Source organism: Lepidochelys kempii, chromosome 28, assembly GCF_965140285.1.
Source record: "Lepidochelys kempii isolate rLepKem1 chromosome 28, rLepKem1.hap1, whole genome shotgun sequence".
NCBI classification, from domain to species: Eukaryota; Metazoa; Chordata; order Testudines; family Cheloniidae; genus Lepidochelys; species Lepidochelys kempii.
This window is the reverse complement of record NC_136407.1, coordinates 6,290,805-6,312,013: the sequence shown is the minus strand read 5'-3', so window position 1 is coordinate 6,312,013 and position 21,209 is coordinate 6,290,805. Positions and strand designations below refer to the sequence as shown.

General features: G+C 49.7%; 1 protein-coding gene across 1 annotated transcript in view; it reads right to left on the bottom strand.

Moving 5' to 3' along the window:
• Window positions 1-21,209, bottom strand: part of LOC140904265 (butyrophilin subfamily 2 member A2) — a 52,268-nt gene that overhangs the window by 14,682 nt on the left and 16,377 nt on the right. Inside the window, exons 2-14 of the mRNA XM_073326760.2 lie at window positions 20,237-20,353; window positions 19,449-19,796; window positions 16,840-17,121; window positions 14,873-14,980; window positions 12,953-12,985; window positions 12,623-12,655; window positions 12,489-12,521; window positions 10,012-10,032; window positions 8,614-8,634; window positions 6,826-6,831; window positions 6,700-6,726; window positions 1,129-1,161; window positions 1,002-1,034 (exon numbers count right to left, since the gene is read on the bottom strand). Coding sequence (XP_073182861.2) covers window positions 1,002-1,034; window positions 1,129-1,161; window positions 6,700-6,726; window positions 6,826-6,831; window positions 8,614-8,634; window positions 10,012-10,032; window positions 12,489-12,521; window positions 12,623-12,655; window positions 12,953-12,985; window positions 14,873-14,980; window positions 16,840-17,121; window positions 19,449-19,796; window positions 20,237-20,342 — 1,084 coding nt within the window. The 5' untranslated portion in view covers window positions 20,343-20,353. The remainder of the gene's footprint in view (window positions 1-1,001; window positions 1,035-1,128; window positions 1,162-6,699; window positions 6,727-6,825; window positions 6,832-8,613; window positions 8,635-10,011; window positions 10,033-12,488; window positions 12,522-12,622; window positions 12,656-12,952; window positions 12,986-14,872; window positions 14,981-16,839; window positions 17,122-19,448; window positions 19,797-20,236; window positions 20,354-21,209) is intronic.

Sequence of the window (21,209 nt, the reverse complement as noted above, 5' to 3'; positions counted from 1 at the left end):
CATTCTGCAAGTGACCTGGGTGTAAGCAGTGCCCCAACCCAGGGAGATCTGCAAGCAGCGTTGTTTGCTGCTCACACTCATCACAGTGGGGTTGGGATGCTGACACTAATGAGTGACTTTTCTTATCTTAGTGCTGATCATTTTAGCAGAAGCATCCAGGTCATGTGCTTCTCTGTCCTAGCTGGATGCAAGGGCAGATACTGGGGTGGGGGACAGTGGGGCAATGGCAGATATTGGGGGAGCCAGTGAGGCAGCTACCTGAAATTAAAGGATGCATGCTAAATGCATGCTAAATGCATGCTAAAACGGGAAAGGGAGAGGAAATACATTCCCCCTTCCCTCCCCGCCCCAATACAAAATGCCTCCTGGATACCAAAACAAAGAAACACAGCCCATGGTCACTTAGGGTGAAATCCTGCCCCTTCCCTTTTTACATGGCCACAGAAGGGCCAGAATATGGGAGGGATCCTGCTAAACACTGGACAAGTCTCAGTTACCAGCAATGACCCTGGCCTGGCTGGTCTAGGGCTACTCAGGCCCTAGGCACAGGGTGCTGTTTCTATCATTTCCATGGGGTTTATTAGGACAATTGGCCCCTTCCCCTTAAGAACCTGTCTGTGTCAGCATGAGCAGCCCTAATCTCACCGCTTGGGCTCCTTCAAACACTAGTAGGTTATTTGTAATGTGTGTTTTGCACTTTCTCCAGATCACACGTGTAGCCCCCTCCCACCCCATCAGACTTGTCTCTGTGCAAATGCCTTCCCCCACAACCCCTACTGAAATGAGGGTTTGCTGATTTCCCACCCATCACCGCTTCCCATTGCTCTGCCATGTCCCCACTGCAGTCCACACAGCCCCATAGCCACAGCCCGAGCCATCACTTCCCATGGGCAGCCATGTCCCAGGGGTGAGTGCCCTATGAAGATCTTTACACTGAGCCACATTTTTGGGAACCAGTCACATATAACCTTTAACTCACGGCACTGGTCCCACACACCGACCTTTCTGTCTCTCCAGTTCAGATTCCAGGGTCTCTAGAGGGGGAAAAGGGGAAAGAGGTGAGATTTCACCCTGTTGTATTTGAGAATAAGCCTCATGTCAGTTAATGTAACGGAACCAGACACTGACCTTTCTCTCTCCCCAGTTCAGATTGCAGGGTCTCTAGGGGGAGAAAAGAGGGAGAGGTGAGATTTCATTCCATCACATTGATGAAAAAGTTCCTATTACTGTTTAATGCAGCTCTGCTGTAGTTATGAAATAGAGAAACAAGAACACATAGCCAGACATGTGGGTCATACAGATCTGTCTGTCTGTGGAGGTCCCTGAACTCAGCATCCCTGCTGCCCGAGACCGAACTGCAGTAGTGGATGACTCAACCTGTCCCCTATGCTATGCACTCTTTGGGCCATGGCAGCCATCCCTGCTTCTTGAGCCCCAGATCCACTCACATCAGATCTGGCTGTCGTGGGAAGGGAGGAGAGAAGGTCTCTGTTTATCCAGTTCCCTTTCTGCTGCCCTCTGAGCCTATCTCCTGAAAGGCCCTAGCTCCTGACTTTGGAGATGGTGGACCTCTGAGGAGCACTGTCTGGGATTCTCTGCTTGGTGTCCCCCTCTGCATCCCTGATTTTGAACCTCTGACTCTCCTTAGGTTTCAGAGGAGCAGCCGTGTTAGTCTGTATTCGCAAAAAGAAAAGGAGTACTTTTGGCACCTTAGAGACGAACCAATTTATTTGAGCATGAGCTTTCGTGAGCTACAGCTCACTTCATCGGATGCATGCCGTGGAAACTGCAGCAGACTTTATTTATACACAGAGAATATGAAAAAATACCTCCTCCCACCCCACTGTCCAGCTGGTAATAGCTTATCTAAAGTGATCATCAGGTGGGCCATTTCCAGCACAAATCCAGGTTTTCTCACCCTCCGCCCCCCACACAAATTCACTCTCCTGCTGGTGATAGCCCATCCAAAGTGACAACTCTTTACACAATGTGCATGATAATCAAGTTGGGCCATTTCCTGCACAAATCCAGGTTCTCTCACCCCCTCACCCCCCTCCCAAAAACCACACACACAAACTCACTCTCCTGCTGGTAATAGCTCATCCAAAGTGACCATTCTCCCTACAATGTGCATAATTAAGGTGGGCCATTTCCAGCACAAATCCAGGTTTTCTCACATCCCCCCCACCCCCATACACACCAGCAGGAGAGTGAGTTTGTGTGTGTATGGGGGTGGGGGGGAATGTGAGAAAACCTGGATTTGTGCTGGAAATGGCCCACCTGATGATCACTTTAGATAAGCTATTACCAGCAGGACAGTGGGGTGGGAGGAGGTATCTTTTCATATTCTCTGTGTGTATATAAAGTCTGCTGCAGTTTCCACGGTATGCATCCGATGAAGGGAGCTGTAGCTCACGAAAGCTCATGCTCAAATAAATGGGTTCGTCTCTAAGGTGCCACAAGGCCTCCTTTTCTTTATGGAAATGAGACTAATATGTATGTATACGTGAAGAGAACAAAAAGATAAAAATTGTACAACAAAGGGAGGTTAAAGCTGTACTGTCCGGTGCTGGAGGAGACTGACGAGACCATCCTAATGAGCAATTACTTATAAGTAACTGATAACCACGTGGTGAGTGTTTTGCCTTACTAAGCAGATGGGTCGAACAAATCTTTATTAAGTGACTCTCACTCCAACAGAGACAAGCAGGGTGATGAGTGCAAAGCTCCCTGCAGAGCCTGCTCCACTCAAGAGGGCCTCTGGGCTTGTCTACACGAGGAAAGTACACTGGGTTGACTTAAATTGGTTTGAGCACTACTGTAGTGACCCCTGTGTGACTCTCCCATCTCCCTGTGGAAGTAGCTGATTGCATTTAGCTCCAAGTAGGCGAGGAATTGACCTGAACTGAGCTCAGACATGCTCAGCAAAATATGAGTGTAATGCGGGCTAGCTCATTGAGCGGTTCCTATAAGGGAGAAGGAGCCGACTCAGACCCACCCTAGGTGGTCGGTTGGCAGCTAATTAGCTAACAAGCCTAATAAAGGATTACTAGGGTTCAGCTGAAGGGATCCTAGAGACAGAAAGATGCTACCAGAAGAGCTCCCAGGAGAGCTGGTTGGGAGAAGCTCGCCAGAGCAAGGGGCTTGGAAGGTGGGCTCCTGGAGAGAGGGGTTCCCCTCAGGGAGAATTAAGAGCTCCTAGTAGTGGCTGAAGCAGGACTGAAGGCTGGAGAGCTGCTCCCGGCTGGGGAGAGTGCCTATAGAGAAGGAAGCTACAGAGTCTGAACTGAACCCAGCTCTGCGAAGGAGGGCTGAGGGCTCCTGACTTGAGGAGTTAGAGTGAGAGCCAGTGGCTGGAGCCCAGAGAAGGAAGAGATTTTATTTTCTGGTTTATTTGGACTCGTATCAAGTAGACCCCAGCAGGGCACTTTTGTGTCCCACCTTTTGGGGTGTGTGGAGTAACTTAAGGAGTGCTCAAGAGGGGAAACTGAGGGAGGGTGCTTGCCAGGCCACTCTGAGCCAGCTGAGGGGGCGGGGGGGGCAAGGGTACCATCTTATGATGAGTCTGTAAAACTGGCGCCCATTTAACAGAACTGCTGCCTATTCCCCATGCAGACAGAGCCTCGCTCTCTCCAGTCTGTCTGCGTGGGACCCTCACAGCAGGATCTGACCCAATGGTGACCCACAGGTGAGCACCAGGAGCAACTGACCACTGGGAGAGCAATCCAGCGGGGCACAGACAATCCAGGCAGTTTTTGGAGGGGATTGGAGACAATTTCCTGGTGCAAGTGCTGGAGGAACCAACCAGGGGCCGTTCTCCTCTTGACCTGCTGCTCACAAACCGGGAAGAATGGGTAGGGGAAGTAGAAGTGGGTGGCAACCTGGGCAGGAGTGACCATGAGATGGTCGAGTTCAGGATCCTCACAAAAGGAAGAAAGGAGAGCAGCAGAATACGGACCCTGGACTTCAGAAAAGCAGACTTTGACTCCCTCAGGGAACGGATGGGCAGGATCCCCTGGGAGAATTTAGTTGGGGTTGGTCCTGCTTTAAGCAGGGGGTTGGACTAGACACCTCCTGAGGGCCCTTCCCACCCTGATAGTCTATGATTCTAAGTGGGCAGACGGTGTTGGGGCTCCTGGCCCCGTATCCAGCCACCCCAGCTCCCAGGCGGCTCCTGCTTCCCCACAGCCTCCAGCTTCACCTGAGCCTGCTTTCTCCTGATGTCAGGCTGCTCCCTGGGCCTGTCTGGCTGGGTCTGACAAAGTATCACAGTGACCCTGCTGACTCGATGCTGAACGGGGAGTGACCGCCTCCCCACAGCCCGGCACGAAGCCAGCAGGGTCACTACGATACTCTGTCAGACCCAGCCAGACAGACCCAGGGAGCAGCTGGTTCAATACTGGGACTCTCCCCCCCTCCGCCCCCCGCGCAAAGCATTTGCTGCTTTCCTCCTGGGCCTCGTCTGCACTCAGACTGGGAGCCCTTTGGGGCCAGCAGCCCTTTGTTCTGTCTCTGGCAGCTCGGGGGTCCCTGGGATCGGAGCATGGGAGTCGAGTGGCACCGACCGGCTGGGGGTGAGGGGGTGGAAGGAAAGGCTTAATCCCAGCATGGTGGCACTCTGCTGCCCGGCCCTGGCTGGTCTCTGCCCTCGGGGTGCAGCCCAGGGCGTGGGTCTCGGAGCAAATCCCTGCCCTCTTGCCCGTCTGTTTGTCCCAGGCACAGAGAATCCAGGGGCCGAGGGGAGGAGCAGCCCCAGCAGCTCCGCATGGGCCCTGGCACGGGCTGAGCCTGCAGGGGAGGCTGGGGGCTGGGCTGGGTCAGAGGCTGGGAGCTCTGGCAGCAAGTAGGGCACCAGATTGAATGGTCCCTGCTGGAGACCCTGAGCTGGAGCAGCCAGCAAGTCTCCCAGGGCCTGAGGCCACGCCTGGGGGGACACTGCTGTCTTCTTCCCCCCCGGCACGCCCTACATCTGCTGTTAAGCATCAAGCGACCTCCACCTTCCTTCCTCCACTGCTCTCGGTTGGCTTCCCAGCACCGACTGCCCCTCCCATTACTCCTGCACTAACCGGTCCTTGCACATTCGCACCATGTGTCCAATCACAGCACACGAGACCAGCTTATGTGACAGTCCCCTGACACTGTGCGACTCAGCTCCCCAAGCCCTCTCCCTGTCACTGCCCCTCTACATTCACTCCAGCCCAGTGTCCTTCTGGTTATTGCAATAGTGAACAGATTCTCTTGTGGTTAAAGCACTGATCTACGAGCCAGCAGATGTAGGTCCAGTTTGCAGCTCTGTCACAAACTCTCCCTGTGACCTTGGATAAGTCACTGAATCTTTCCGTGTTTCAGTTTCCCACCTGTGAAATGGGAGGAATTGTCCGTCCTCTCCCTCACCCTGTGTCCGCCTGGTCTATTTAGATTGGTAGCTCTTTGGGGAAGGGATGGTTCCAAAGAGGATGGATCTAGACTGTTCTCAGTGGTGGCAGATGACAGGATAAGGAGTAATGGTCTCAAGTTGCAGGGGGGGAGATTTAGGTTGGATATTAGGAAAAACTTTTTCACTAGGAGGGTTGTGAAACACTGGAATGGGTTACCTAGGGAGGTGGTAGAATCTCCTTCCTTAGAAGTTTTTAAGGTCAGGCTTGACAAAGCCCTGGCTGGGATGATTTAATTGGGGATTGGTCCTGCTTTGAGCAGGGGGTTGGACTAGATACCTCCTGAAGTCCCTTCCAACCCTGATCTTCTGTGATTCTATGGTCTTCTCTTATGTGTCTTTACAGCTTCCAGCACTGGGGCCCTTAGCCTAGCTGGAAACTCTAGGCCGAACTCTACTGCTAATAAGTGTATTAGGACCAGATTCTGCCACACTTACTCGAGGCGTGAGACTGCTCAGTGTCCCATTGCTCAAGGATAGCAGAATCTGGCTTTTAATGTTGTATGAAATTCAGGTCATTTTATGCTGCTCTCAGATTTCCCAGGTGCAGCAGCTGTTCACGTTGCAGTCTGCATCTGCAGTGTAGAGCCGTCATGGGGGAGTTTGAGCCTGGACAGCCAAGGAGGGGGTAGTCAGGGCTTGTGGTCCACTGGACAAGATGAGATGCATCTCCTCTTCTCCTTGGAGCTAACTTTTGGCTTTTCCCCATGTAGACAAGCCCTTAACGTAGCTAGTGTGGAATAGCTACTCAGCACTAGCTGTCTGTTTGGACACTCTCATTGCATACTAAGAATGCTCTTCTTTGGTTTAGGTTAATCCACTTTGGAAGAACAGAAGTTTGGAATAAGAGTGTCCACAAGGGGCATTAGTACACAGTAGCTGTTGTGTATTAAATCCACACCCTAGCTATTTCACACAAACGTCCCTGTGAATTCTCCATGTCAAGGAGCCCTAAATTTGGTGGGAGGAGGTTTGATTCCCTCGTTCCCCACCGCAGCAACCTTTTTAGAGCCACCAGCTGCCCTTTCCCTCTTCATCCAGTATCTGCCATCACATTCAGCAGGGTTGGATAAGTTCGTTAGCTGGATGTTCTGCCAGAAATGGTTCACAGTGAAATAAACAATTCATTAACTAGGTGCTACAAAATAGAAACAGAGAGCAGTTAAAGAATTGTCACTGACACTCCTCCCGCCCTGGAGGGTTACAGGGAGGGAATACCCCTGGGGAAACAGGGCTGAGCATCACTTAGTATCAGCTTTAGTTACCTGTGAATCTTTGGGTTTTGTCACGTGCTGAAAGAAACAGAAATGGGAATTTACACCAAATACACAAACTCAACAAGAGAAAAATTGCTAAAAAATTAAGCTACAAAAACTAAAACCAGAGCTTACTTTGTTCTGCCGGAGGGGTCAATGGGAACGAAAAGGGAGAAAAAGGAATAAAAGCACAAATAAACCATTAGTAGAGATTATCAACGATAAAACTACCCCATTCTAAACCCAAATTACATTGGCTTCAGTGTGAATTTTGCCCGAGTAAGGACAGCAGGATTGGACCCCTAATTATTAATCAGGGCTTCTGCTTTATTGTACCCAATCTTGCATAACCTGTATCCTAGAAATCAATGGGACTGCACCTGTGAGGATCACTCATGTGAGTCAGGGTGGCAGAATTGGGCCTTTAGTGAAAAAGGGCCCGGTTCCCTCCCCTGCTCTGGTCACTTCACGCAGGGAACTGGGCCCTAACAGGACATCCGAGTATTCCTCTGGCATAGGGGCATGTCAGGAATCATAGGGTTTGGGCAGAGGGGCAGAACTGGATCACACAGCCAATATTCAGGGACCACAGACAGCTGGAGTAAATTAGAACAGGGGCTGCAGTGATTGATGCTGGGTCATCTTGAGAATACAGGGGCCATAACCAACTCCCTAACTGGCCCCCTCCCCCAATACAATACTCCAAGCAGATCTTGGCATATGAGAGATTCTGGCTTCCAGTTCAAAGACCTCTTCTTTTGTCAGGTTTCAGAGTAGCAGCCGTGTTAGTCTGCATCCGTAAAAAGAAAAGGAGGACTTGTGGCACCTTAGAGACTAAACTAATAAATTTGGAGGGTTGAGTCTTTTGTGTCAGAGATAATTATTGTTAAGAGCGGCCAGACTGGGTCAGACCTAAGGTGCATCTAGCCCACTATCCTGTCTTCCGACAGTGACCAGTGCCAGGCGCCCCAGAGGGAATGAACAGAACAGGGAATCATCAAGTGATCCATCCCCTGTCAGCAGGCCCAGCATTTGGAAGTCAAAGGCCCAGAGTATGGGGTTGCATCCCTGACCATCTTTGCTTACAGCCACTGATGGACGTAAGCTCATGAATTTATCTAGTTCTTTTTTTAAAACCAGTTATAGTTTTGGCCTTCACAACATCCCCTGGCAGTGAGTTCCAGAGGCACTGTGTGAAGAAATACTTCCTTTGGTTTGTTTTAAACCTGCTGCCTGTTAATTTCATTGGGTGAATCCATTTGAATACCATTTATAGGTCTCTCTCATATCTCCCCACTTAGTTATCTGTTTTCCAAGATGAACAGTCCTGGTCTTTTTAATCTCCCCTTGTACGGAAGCTGTTCCGTACCCTTATTCCATTTTTGTTGCCCTTCTCTGTACCTTTTCGAAATGGGGTGACCAGAGCTATCTATAGTTGGGATGATATTTTCCAATTTGCATCACTTTGCATTTATCAACACTGAATTTCATCTGCCATTTTGTTGCCCGGTCACACAGTTTTGTGAGATCCCTTTTTAACACGGTCTGCTTTGTACTTAACTATCTTGAGTACTTTTGCATCCTCTGCAAACGTTGCCACCTCACTATTTACCTCTGCTTACTATTACAAGAGCTCTCTGAAGACAGAAAATGAAGTTTGTTTGCGATTTTTCAAGGGTTAATGTGAAAAATAAAACTTAATATTCATATTTCAGTGCCACAAATTTTCCATTTATTATTTCTAGCTAATATCTGTATATTTGTATGTTATCAGTCCTAGGCCTGGATTTCCCCTTGTATTGTGTGTCACTGTAACAAGTAACACACATTAGTTTACTTTATACTAAGCGTCTTTGCATACAGCATTTTCAGTGATCACTTTCCAAGATTGAGCTTTATGGAACCTAGTAAAAACACACTTACCTGCCATTGCCTCATATTCCGCTGGAAAGTAAGACAATGTGAATTAATCCTGAGTCACAAAAGTTAATGTGCAATAGTCAAGATACAAGTAATATCCCCCCGCACTGGCAGGGGTGAAAGTAACTTAAAGGACTTACCGGTACTCCGGAGTCCTGCGCAGGGGGGCGTGGCTTCAACCAGAAGAGGCGTGGCCTCAACTGGAAGAGGCGGGGCCTTTAAATACCCAGGCCCTTTCAATCACCCCCAGAGCTACCAGCTGCAGAGGCAGCTGGGAGCCTTGGGGCTCAGGGGCGATTTAAAGGGCCCGGGGCTCTGGCCACTGCGGGGAGCCCTGGGTCCTTTAAAGTGCCAACCTGGGGAAGCTGGTCCGGTCCGGCACGGCGTACTGGACCATACCGGCTTACTTTCACCTCTGCTCACTGGTATTATTACTGTCGTTGAGAGATTTTTTTCCTTAAGATGCTAAGCAGAGCACAGCACTTGTGGGGAAAGTCACCCAACTTCTCTTGTCCCAGCTGTTACATGTAATATTTTACACACACCAGATACCGCACAGAGAAAGCTGGGCCAGAGATCAGGGCTTCCTGGCTCCATGAGACAGCTCTATGTCCCCCTCCTCCTCCCCGTGACAGGTGGGCAAGGGGTTACAGATCGGCCCCCATCACTGGCCACTAGGGATTTCTCACGTCATCCTTTGAAGCGGCTGGTAGTGCAAGTCAGAGACAGAATCCCAGGCTAGGTGGGCCCTGGTCTGATTTGCGCTGGCCACGTCTATATCCCTAAGAGCACAGGTTTTTAGGGCTTAGTTCAGCAAAGAAATTTAAGCAGATTCTTAAGTACTTTGCTTGATTGGGACATTTAGTGAATATACATTTAAGGGACAGTTCATCACAGATAACTATCCCCAAATAAAAGCTGCTAGCTTGAAGTTAAGGGTTTTTTGAAAACTACCTATAAATTGTTATATATAGCAAATAAAGTTTTAACAAGTAAAAAGGTGTTTTTTCAAACAGGAATTTGCCAGGCATCCAGATTTCTTAGATAGCTTTTAAAATCTCAGCCTCGTTGTCTGAATGGCTGGAAATTCATAACTCCATTCCCAGCACCAGCCTTCTCCCAGCCACTGTCAGTAAAATTTTCAAAACCGCCGAAGTGACTTAGGCAGCCAAGTTCTGCTGAAAACCATTGGGACTTTGGAAGCATTTACACTCTGGACATATTGAGTAAGGGGCAAAGATGGAGAACATCCTTGCACACAGAACAAACCAATCTAAATTTCGGTTCATAGTGAGATCCCTTAATAGCTGCCCGGAAGATCCAAGAAATTCATTGCAAAGTTTGAGATTTTTCCCTCTCCTCCCCATCCCTCCCCCTTAAAGTGTAATGAAGAAATGTTACCTTTGTCTGAAAGTTGCTTTTCTAAAAATAAATAACGAGAGACATTAAGTGATGGCAAACTTACAGCCGTATTTTTTCCCCTACAGATCACTGTACACACAGACTTCCTTCCTATCTGTTCCCCTAGTCTATATTATACTGAGGCCATAGGCCTGGATCCACAAGGGCTCTTAGGTGCTGTGAGGCTGAGCATCACAGAGCCTAACTTCTAGGTGTCCAGAAAAATCATAGGGAAAACAATGAGATCCACAAAGCCTGAGTTAGGGGCCTTGGCTTGTGACAGAGACATGCCCAAGCAGGCGTATTACAAGTGTCTGACAAGGGATAGCTCAGTGGTTTGAGCTTTGGCCTGCTAAAACCCAGGGTTGTGAGTTCAATCCTTGAGGGGGCCATTTAGGGAGCTGGGGCAAAAATTGGGGATTGGTCCTGCTTTGAGCAGGGGGTTAGACTAGACGACCTCCTGAGGTCCCTTCCCACCATCTACCTCATCTCAGATGAGATTCTCTGATCTTCTTGATAGTTCATCAAAGAGAGGGTCACATGTGGTCTCTGCCTAAAGCTAACACCTAGATGATTCTCACAGTTATTGTGAGATGTCTGTACAAGGGAAAAAATAGTTCTGTAACACGGAGAATATTGTGTTCACCAAAACTCCTGAAGGTGGAACAGCTCACCTGAGGCTGGGTGAGTCTCAGAACAACTAACATCCCAGGCCATCCCTATGTTTACAGTCTGGGGCCGATGCAGGCGTAAGCATTTACAAAGACAAATGGACCCCAAGAGAAGACTCTGACTAGGGGACCATCAGAGTTGAGCTGAAGTTAGGGAAACACCCTGATTATGAAAAGACTATAGTTTAGGACTGTATAAGAGGAGAAGAAAGTGCACAAGATCTTATCCATTATGGAAGAGGACTCTGCTAGCAGGAGTGTCTCATGAAGGGTGGATCTGGGCTTTATGGATTGGATAAGCACTGTTTGGAAGGACCACTGAGTGAGAAATACCTTTTTGGACAGGAAAGTATTTTCAGATGTACAGACCATAAGATTGCATTTTCTATTTTTCTTTTACCTGTAACCTTATGTTTGCAAATCCTTTTACTGGCTTTTATTTGAACCTTTATCTCAAGATCTGTAAAATAAACTTGTTTGGTTTTACTCTAAGTAACGAGTGTTGAAATGAGGTGAAGCCAGTTAACTGGGGTGCCCTGATTCCACAGAGGCGGTGGACTGGTGTGCATTACAGGTGTCCAGATGACAAGGGACTGGGCAATTGAGTGTATCAAATTGGGGTGTGTAAATTGCTAGTCCGCAGAGAGAGAGAGAGTGGGGCTTGCAGAGCCCAGAGTTGGTATTGCCAGAACCTGGGGGAGAGTTTTCTCTGGTGTGCACAGACAAGGCTCACACTGTCAGCAGGTGGTCGTCATTGACCCCCGGCTTCCTATACAATGAATGGCAAGAGATGGCCCTTTAGAATGGCATCCACAAAAGCCAGCACACGAGGCAGGCAGCTGCCAAAGATAGCCAATGGGAGATGCCAATAACAGGGGTGTTTGCCTTTCTCAGGGGTTTGGTGCCTTGGGCTGGAGAGAGAGAGGCCCATCACTGCTAGTGACCCAAAGCTGGGAACTCCTTTCCCGCAGTCAGGTGGCTTAGGTTACTAAGTCGTTCCATGGAAGATGGTATGGCTCATGCCGATAGGCTTGTCTATACTTCCAGCTAAATCGGCACTGCTGTGATCAATATATCAATGATTGATGTAGCGGGTCTGGTGATTGAGTGGTGGCAGGGAAGTCAGTGGGGACAGTATTTCCCGTCGACATAGCCCGGGGTAGACACCGCTGTAAGTTGACTTAAGTTACGTCAACTTCCGTTACAATAACTTACGTAACGGAAGTAGCATAACTTAGGTCGAATTACCGCTGGTCAGTACGGAAGCTGTTACTCCACACAAAATGGTCAGGGGGAAGGAGGATTATAGTGATTCCCATTTAATATTGAATTAAGTTTAACAACTTCAGCAAAAGGGATAGAGGGAGCCCCATGTCAGAATATCCCATTGCCTAGTGGTTAAGGCACTCATCCGAGAGGTGGCAGATCCCTGTCCAAATCCTTTCTCATCTGGCAGAGGGGTGACTTGACCCAAAGTCTCCCACAACCGTGGTGGGTACCCTAACTGTTGGGTTAAAGGTTATAAGGGAGGTCCTCTTCTGCTCCCACCACTACCATATCAGGCCCCATAGGTGAGAGAGACACTCCTCCACCCATCTTCCCCTGGTTCGTCGATCATGCTGTGGCTCAGGTGGGAGATAGGTGCTCAGATGCCTAGCCTGAGACAGCAGCATGCAGGCCCAGAGACAGAAACTTAGACAACAAACTGGAGAACTTTTATAGCTTCAGTTTATGCCCTGGGTGAGTTTAGATGCCTACACGATTAGGCGTCAGCCAAGTGGGGTTTTGTGGATCACAGACACTGACCTTTCTGTTTCTCCAGTTCAGATAGCAGTTTCTCTAGGGGGAGAAAAGGGGGAGATGTGAGATTTCACCCTGCCGTGTTAATGATGGTGACCACCCCCCCAATCCCAGCGAATGTAACTGGCCCAGACACTCACCTTTCTCACTCTCCATTTCAGTTAGCAGAATCCCTAGAGGGATAAAAGGGCAGAGGTGATATATAGGTTCTAGGGCCAGAAGGGACCATTGTGATCATCTAGTCTGACCTCCTATATAACATAGGCCGGATAACTGCCCCACAGTAATTCCTACGGCAGCTCTTACAGAAGAACATCCAGTCTTGACTTATAAACTGCCAATTATGGAGAATCCACCACAAACAACCCTTGGTAAATTGTTCGAGTACTTCGTTAATAAAGGTGAGATTTCGCCCTGCTCTGTTTGAGATGACCCTACTCTCAGGTAATGTAGTGGGTCCAGACACTTACCCTTCTGTTTCTTCATATCAGTTTGCAGGGTCTCTAGAGAAAAGGGAGAAAAAGAGGTGAGATTTCACCTTGTTGTGTTCACGGTGCAGTTCCCGCTATTCATGTAATTTATGCAAGCGAGGCAGACAGACAAACAGGACACACAGACAGATCTGTCTCGATGTTCCTTCACTCAGCATCCCTACTGCCTGGGCCCCACTGACTATCACTCCTAGGGATTGCTCTGCGTGTCTCCCCAAGGGGCCATCCTCACTGCCTGGGCCCCATCACACTCCTGTCAGATCTGGCTGTTGTGGGAGTGGGGTAGAGAAGGTCTCTGTTTATCCAGTTCCCTGTCTGCTCCCCTCTGTACCCATCCCCTGAATGGCCACCGCTCCCCGCACCTCCTGACTGTGGGGATGGGGGCAGGAAGTGAGCAATGGTAATGGGGCATTGATCTGGCTGGATAAGGGATAGGATCTGGTTGGCTCCATCCTAGGCCAGCTCCTGACCTTGTGGCTGGTGCCTGCCCCCTGGCCCTAGTGATACCTGGGAAACAGCCCCCCGTAGGGCTGGGGCAGGTGGTGGGTGCCCTAGATCAGAGAGGGAGTGGAGGTGCCTTTGTCTGGCTGGCTGCTCATGTCATCTTGAGCCCATAAGGGACATGCAGCAGGAGCTTGGAGGCTGTCTTTCCGAGGTAGTGGCAGGCTTGTGTCATCTGGCCAATATGAAGAAACTTGACACCTGACAATACTCAGCTGGGGAGTCCAATATGCCTGCCTACACAACCCCACTAAGGCTGTTACCCACCTTTCTGTGGTGCTAGGTTGTAGGACCCCTATAATCACCCTGGAAGAAAGCTAGTGTAGCTGAGATTACTAGAACATTGTGGTCTTTATTATTTGTCATGCGGTAGCATCCAGAGATGAGGCCCCATTGTGCTGGGCACGTCACAGACAAAGAGACAGAACATGCCGCAGAGAGCTTTCTCTTTCCCCCCACTTCTGAAATGTAATACAATGAAATTCCCAGGCTGAGTTCTGTCTGGATACTCCCTGCAGACTTGCACGTCTCCTCCGATGCCCATGCTGTTAACTGTAGGTCATCCAAGTCCATATGAAGATGGACTTCCTGCTTCAAGGTGCAGCGGAGATTTCTTGACTGTCTATCGAGTCCAAATTACCTTCTGAGCCCCTGGAGGACTAGGAGGAGGACTTCAGCTCTTTCTTTACCCTATTGCCATTGCCTCCAAGAGAATCTTTGCTCTCTGGTTATTCTCTCATTTTGGAAGGACCACAAACCTTCACGCTTCAGAGCCTCAGCATAACTGATGGCAGGTAGAGGGAAGCTTCCCTTGTGGCAAGTTATTCCATAACTGGCCACTGCAGGACTTCTTGCACCTTCCTTTTGAAGCAGCTGGTGCTTGCCACAGTCAGAGACAGGACACTGGACTGGATGGACCTGTGGTCTGATTCCATATGGTCATGCCATTGTTTTTTGTCCCGACACCACTGACAGAGCTAATGACATGAATTAAATACTCTGAGACTTTGGCCATGTGGAATCAGAGCTTCAGCATGCTGCTTGTACTTACCTTTCCACCCCTTTCGCTGATGCCGAGGAAGTGGGCTGTAGCTTATGCGCTAAAAAGTTTGTTAGTCTCTAAGGTGCCACAAGTCCTCCTGTTCTCTTTCCACAAGGGGCATACAGAGGTGTTCTGGGAATGATGCCTAATTTTGCATTGGACCCAGAGTGTGGTTCCATGTCATCAGAAAGAATTTCTGGAGGCACATTTTCAGAAATCCCACTCGGGATGACACTGATGTATGCACCAGCAATCCTCGCAGCTGGAGATAAATGGCTGTGGATGGCAACTGCCCAGTAATGGCTGATGCAAATCTTTCCCCTAGCACACTGCATTCTCCCTTCTTGTTACTTTACCTTTTGCTCTGTGTTGTGTCCAGATGCAATAGATGGCCAGGGCAATGAGAAGAGCCAGGATCACCCCCAGAGCCACCACCCAGGGAGAGACCCGCGGAAAAAAGAGATCTGCAAGAGATAAGATTGATTTAGGAACAAACGCATGTAGAATGAAGACAGGACATTGAGAAAATGGTGACACTGTGGCTGGTTAAAAGAATCTCACAGGGAAATACAACCTGAAATGTGACTCCTTTGAGTTTCATTATTAAGCCAATGAAATTCCAAGTGCTAATCTGGTTACTAAATATGGTTAATTAACGAGAATGGGGATATTAGTGGCAGGGAGGGGGCACGGCAGAGCTCCATTACACCCATCTGCCACTGGTGTAACTTAGAGCAGCCCCTAGGCTTCTCTAACGGATGTCAGGGCTGCAGTCAGTGCGGACTGGCTCTCGAGATCAGAATGCTGTAACCAGTTACTGATGCTCCAGACTCTCCGGTGCTCAGGGAAGCTCAACCACACAGGGATTTTAATAACAAACAAAGCCTGAGTCTCAGGGTGGGTTTACATTGCAGTGTAGACATACTCGGTGCGTTCCTTGCTCACTGGGGGCAGGGGTTTCCTACAGAATCTAGAATCACTAGGGGGTGATTCATACAATATTCCCCAACAGTGGCTATGCAAATTCCCCAGTCCTTGAAGCTTGACCTTCTGGGGAATAGGGGGAGGGACTGGTTTTACCTGTTTCCAGGAGGTTGGGGGACAAAGTGAGACTTTCGGAATAAAAGGCAGTTAAAACAGACTCAAGGGACAGGGCTTTCTTCCTGGGTGAGCAAATGGACAGGTGCTGGAGCCTGACTAGACCTGCCGGGGGAATCACAGTGCGGTGCAGAGGGGACTGCAAGTCCAAGCCCCCAGTCTGGAGGGAGAGAGATGCAGGTATCTGCCTAAAAGAGATGACAACTGGGAGCTGGAAAGCTTAACTGGGTGCCCTCAAGGAAGACCAGGAAGGGAGTCAAAGGTGACTCTGTGAAACTGATACACTGGGCATGCCATAGGGTAGCCAGGAAGGGCTGCAGCTGGTTTTCTAAAACGTTAAGATGGATTCAGATAACATTTTGTATTTACACATTATAGGCTTGATTGTTTATGCCTAGCAAATCTCCCAACGATTTCGTTGTACAATGAATGCAGGAGCAGGCTCATGAAAGGAACCAAAAAACAACCTATATGCCCAGGGGAGGTCCGGGTTATGCTGGCTGTGGACTTCTGCATTTCCTGACTTTTGTGCAATTCAATACAAGTTACAGTTTGATCCCTCAGTTCTAACTCTTTAAGGCAATGGGAGTTTTGCCAGAGTCTGAAGTCCAGTAGGGGATCCACAGTGCAGCCCTTACACTGTTGGGATATTTTCAGATGCAGTCTAAGCAGCAATGCTGAGATCCTGACCAGGGCCCTTTTCCACTGTTCAGGGAAAATGACTTTAGTGGCTAGCTTTTTTCAAAAATGCTCAACACCCAGCAACTCCCGTTGGGAACAAAGGAGAATTCCCCCTCCAGCCCCACGGAGAAGAAAGGAGATTGCTGGCTGCTGACTTTTTCTGGCCAATGGAGTTCAAGCCCACAAGGGGCTAAACACCCTCAGCTACTATTGAAGTCAAGGGTTTGTCTACACTAGAGTTTTTTACCTGGAGTAAACTGTCAGTTAACTCGAGGTAGCTTTTACATGTCAGTCTAGATTGTCCACAGACGTTCTACAGAACTATTTTTTAGTCACCAGATACATCCAAAGAGAGTTGAGGATGCTCAAGATGGATGAAGTGGGCTGTAGCTCACGAAAGCTCATGCTCAAATAAATTGGTTAGTCTCTAAGGTGCCACAAGTCCTCCTCTTCTTTTTACTAATAGGAGACACTCTAGTAAGTACTCCACACTAACATCTACAGTGTCTCAGTCTATCCATGTGCGGCATGGATGGGCACTGACCTGCTATGTAAATTGTTGCCTCTCTTTCCTGGTTGACACGCGGGTTCCTGACACAGCAGGACACTTTCTGGTTGGACTCTTCTGTTAGAACAATGGCAATCTCTGTTTGAAACAGGCCATTGGCCTCTTGGGATATTTTTTCAGAGGCTGATGGTAAGAGCTGCCCATGGAGATCTTTCCACTGAGCCTCGGGCTGTGGGTACCATCCGGATGATCGACACACAACCTTGATCCCTCCATCCTGATGTCCCTCTACAGAGATGTCCGGGCCAGAGCCCAAACCTGGAGGGGAATGCAGTGAACTGATGTTAATTCTACAATACCGTGTTATGAGCCAAATGTTTCATGACAGTATCTTCAAGAAATTTTCTATTAAACTAATAACTGAATGTGAGTCCATGAGTGTGATAGGCCAGTTAAGCAGTGAACCCTTACCGGAGTTGGGGACAGCCTGGGAGAACACCCCTTTGGGAATCGGGGGAGGACATGGATTCTTGTAAACTAGGAAAGTCTGGGACACCTGGAAGATGTAACCGCACTGACCAGGGTAAGGAGGAGATGATGTCTGGCAGGGGTGGCCAACCTGGGGCTCCGGAGCCCCGTGCGGCTCTTCAGAAGTTAACGCGCGGCTCCTTGTCTAGGCACCGACTCCAGGGCTGGAGCGACAGGGGCCAACTTTCCAATGTGCCGGGGGGTGGCTCACTGCTCAACCCCTGGCTCTGCCACAGGCCTTGCCCCCACTCCGCCCCTTCCCGCCCCCTACCCCTGAGCCTGCTGTGCCCTCGCTCCTCCTTCCTTCCCCCCAGAGCCTCCGGCACACCACGAAACAGCTGATCGGGAGGTGCGGGGAGGCGCTCATCAGCGGGGCTGCTGGTGGGTGGGAGGCACTGGGAGCGACGGGCGTGGGGGGAGCTGATGGGGGGCTGCTGACATATTACTGTGGCTCTTTGGCAAGGTACATTGGTAAATTCTGGCTCCTTCTCAGGCTCAAGTTGGCCACCCCAATGTATGGTATTGTTCTATCCACTCTCAAGGCTTGATCCAGAGCCCCTTGAAGACAGCGTAAAGCCTCACATTGACGCTCTGGGCTTTGGATTAGGCCTAGAAGAGCTCTGTAGTGTCAGGCTAGATTGGTTATAGAGACCATTTCTTTTTGTTTTAATATGATCGACGCTCTCCAGTCTCAATAAATCTTGCGTTAATGAGAGTGTTTGAGTCTCAGGGCTAGACGACTCACAAACTGGTACCAGCAAAACCCAACCAATTTCAACTCACATCTTTGGTTCTTTCAGTGCAAGTCAGCGTGTAACGCTCTTCTTTTGGATGAGGGGTGTCTAATTTTTATTTAATTTAAATCAGTTGTGAAATGGGACACTGTTAATCTGAAAAGACGCACACATAGACTTGCACTGAAATCACAAAGGTGTTAATTCACACACTTTGTATCTTGTTTAGGCTGAGTGCATCGCATGCATGAGGGGCTCCTTGCATACCTCCATACCCCCCACAAGTCACTGTCCCATCCCCCTCTATTTCAGGGACTCCCTGCAACTCCCCCCAATCCCCCACATACCAGGGGTTCTGTGTGCACACTCCCATTCCCACTTCCACCCACGCTGTCCCTTTACTGTCCTATTTCCATGTCCTCCACACTGGGTCCTCATCCTTCCCATCATGCCATGGTTTCTGGGTGTCTCTTCTCCCCCATAGATTGGAAGGGTAGGGTGGATGGTTGGTGCCCTCTCCCCCATCTGGAGCAGGTGTTGAGGAGGCAGGACAATGGGAAGGAGGAAGGAAGGAAGGAAGTCTCCACCTCTCTGCTCTCCCTCTGGCTGCCCCTGCTGGCTGAGTATCCACCCCACGGAGGGAGAACAATTATTTCTCTTCTATCACTGGAGGTGTCAACATGATAAACTCTGTTGGCAGGGTGAGCAGGGCAGTCATGCTTCAAGGTGTTAATGGGTGCCATCAACAGATAGCAGCTCCATATGTCCCCCATTTTTGTTTTCTGATTGTCCCCAAGATCAACAGAATTCTAGCCTTTGATGCCAAGAAAATTCCCTAAAATTTTGGAATTGATCAGAGGTGGCATTCAGAAGTTATTGTGTTACAGACAGACCGATGGACGGAGAAACCCTATGTTCTGGAGTGTAAAGCCTGCACAAGTTCAGCCAGTTTTAATTATGATAGAGATTAGAGGCCCAAACTGAGATCATGATGCCAGCGTGCTGGGCACTGCTCACAGACGAGAAACCGAGGCAGAGAGATTTCCCCAAGGCCACAAAACAGTTCAGTTGCAAAGCCAGGAACAGTGCCCAGGGCTCCTGACTCCCAGTCCATTTGGCCCCACTGTCTCTTATTCATTGCTATTTTATCATATGTGCATATCCTTCATTTTCTCTAAGGACCATGGATAAGCTGCTACATAACCCAGGGGACTGATAGTTTGAGCAGAAGTAAGAACCACCTAATGGACATGGATGAAAGCTGAACTCTTCCATAACCTTCACTTGCAAAGCAAAGTTTAGAAGCATTCGCAGAGTACAGAGCATTTCAGCAAGCCCTTCAATGTGCCTGAAGTAAAAACAGCTCTGAAACAAGTTACTAACCTTCCACCTGCAGGAGCACGGAGGCTTCGTGGAAAAAGGTAAGTGATTGAAATAAACAAGTGTACTGTCCCTCGTCAGAAGGTCGGATATCGTATATTCTCAGGGAAACACCTCCATTGGTGAGGTCATCTTTCAGCAGCTCTGTCCTTCCCTGATATTCCAACATCTGATTTCCGTACCAGTCCTGCCCATCATGGTACAGGTGTGCAACTGCAGAGTGCTGGGATCGGAACCATCTCACCTCCATGCTCTGAGCGTTCATCCTGGGGGAGAGGTGGCAGGGCAGGGCGGCCTCCCCACCGACAGCCGCGGTGATTGGATGATCAGGTCCAGTCACTGTGAACTGTGCTGTGAAATGTGTAAATTAAATCAAAGAGGGGTTGCGGGGTGCGTTAATTCAGCAGTAAGACACACAGTAAGAGAGAGTATCTTGTATTAGAATACGCATGCCATGTACCCATGCAGTGCCCTCCACATGTGGATGAGGACAGGGTTCATATGTGAATGTCAAGCATTACTTGTATTGGCTCTGAATCTGGCTCCACGCTTCTCATGGACACCCCGGGGACAACGGCGTGGGGGGGCCCTGATTCTCTGATACTCCGGCACAGGGCACCGCCCCAGCTGCTGTAGGGAGGGCGGGAGGGCTTACAAAGCGTGCAGATATGCAAACAGATCGTCACTACGTAGGTGGTGACTCGAAAGGTAAAAACTTAGAGATGATGGAGAGGGAGGACAAGGGCAGGAGGCAGAGAACTGGTCCTTGTGCGGGGTCTCCGTGCACCCACCTGACACCAGCCTGTGAACCTGCAGAACGAGGCAGAGAGCGACGTAGCCAGGCAGAGCGGAGCTCGCTGTGGAGCCGGGGGAGAACGAGGGACTCTTCCCCGTCATCGTAGCTGGGTCTGGGGAACAGGAGAAATAACAAACCGGACGGTGAGTGAGTGTGATGCTGCGACAGTGGGGCAGGGGGGAGGAGGTAACCCGCCTTACTGCTGCCTAACATACACCAAAAGGGAAGGGATTTCCTCCGCAGTCCTTGTCTGCCCCGGTTCCGAGCAGGGTTAGAGGTTGCTGTGGCTAAAACCCCAGAGCGGCTGTCTGGTTGCAAGAAACTCTCCAGGGCAGGGATGGTCTCTCACTATTGGCGTGTCCAGGGCCCAGCACCATGGGGCCCCCATCTCGGCTGGGGCATGTAGGTGTTACCATACTCCCAGTGAACGGATAAATAAGAATGGCGATATTAAGGAAAACAAGCTGGTGCAGGCAAAGCCCTTGAGTGTGGTAGGCTTAGGCCACTTATTGTTTTGGGGAAAGCAGCTCCATCTCCCTGTAACATCTGTCCCAGGTGAGGCTTCTCTGGGGATCTTGCTACCTCGGGACAGGGGTGGGGGGGCATCACAGCATTGCTTGCTGGGCTGCCCTTCGTCTTTCTGAACAAGCTCCTTCTCTGCTTCCTGGCCACACACATCAATGTAACATCATCTAGCGCCGGGGCTGGCAACCTTTGCGGCCTGTCAGGGTAATCCGCTGGCGGGCCGTGAGACAGTTTGTTTACATCGACCATCCGCAGGCACGGCCGTCCGCAGTTCCCAGGGGCTGCGGTTTACCGTCTCCGGCCAATGGGAGCTGTGGGAAGTGGCGGCCAGCACATCAGGGGTCAGACAGTTCCTTGGTGTACGTGGTTTGCCATCAGTTATTCATAGTTATATGAAAGGCAAAGACCTTTGGGCGTTTCTCAGACTCACAATATGTTTGAGT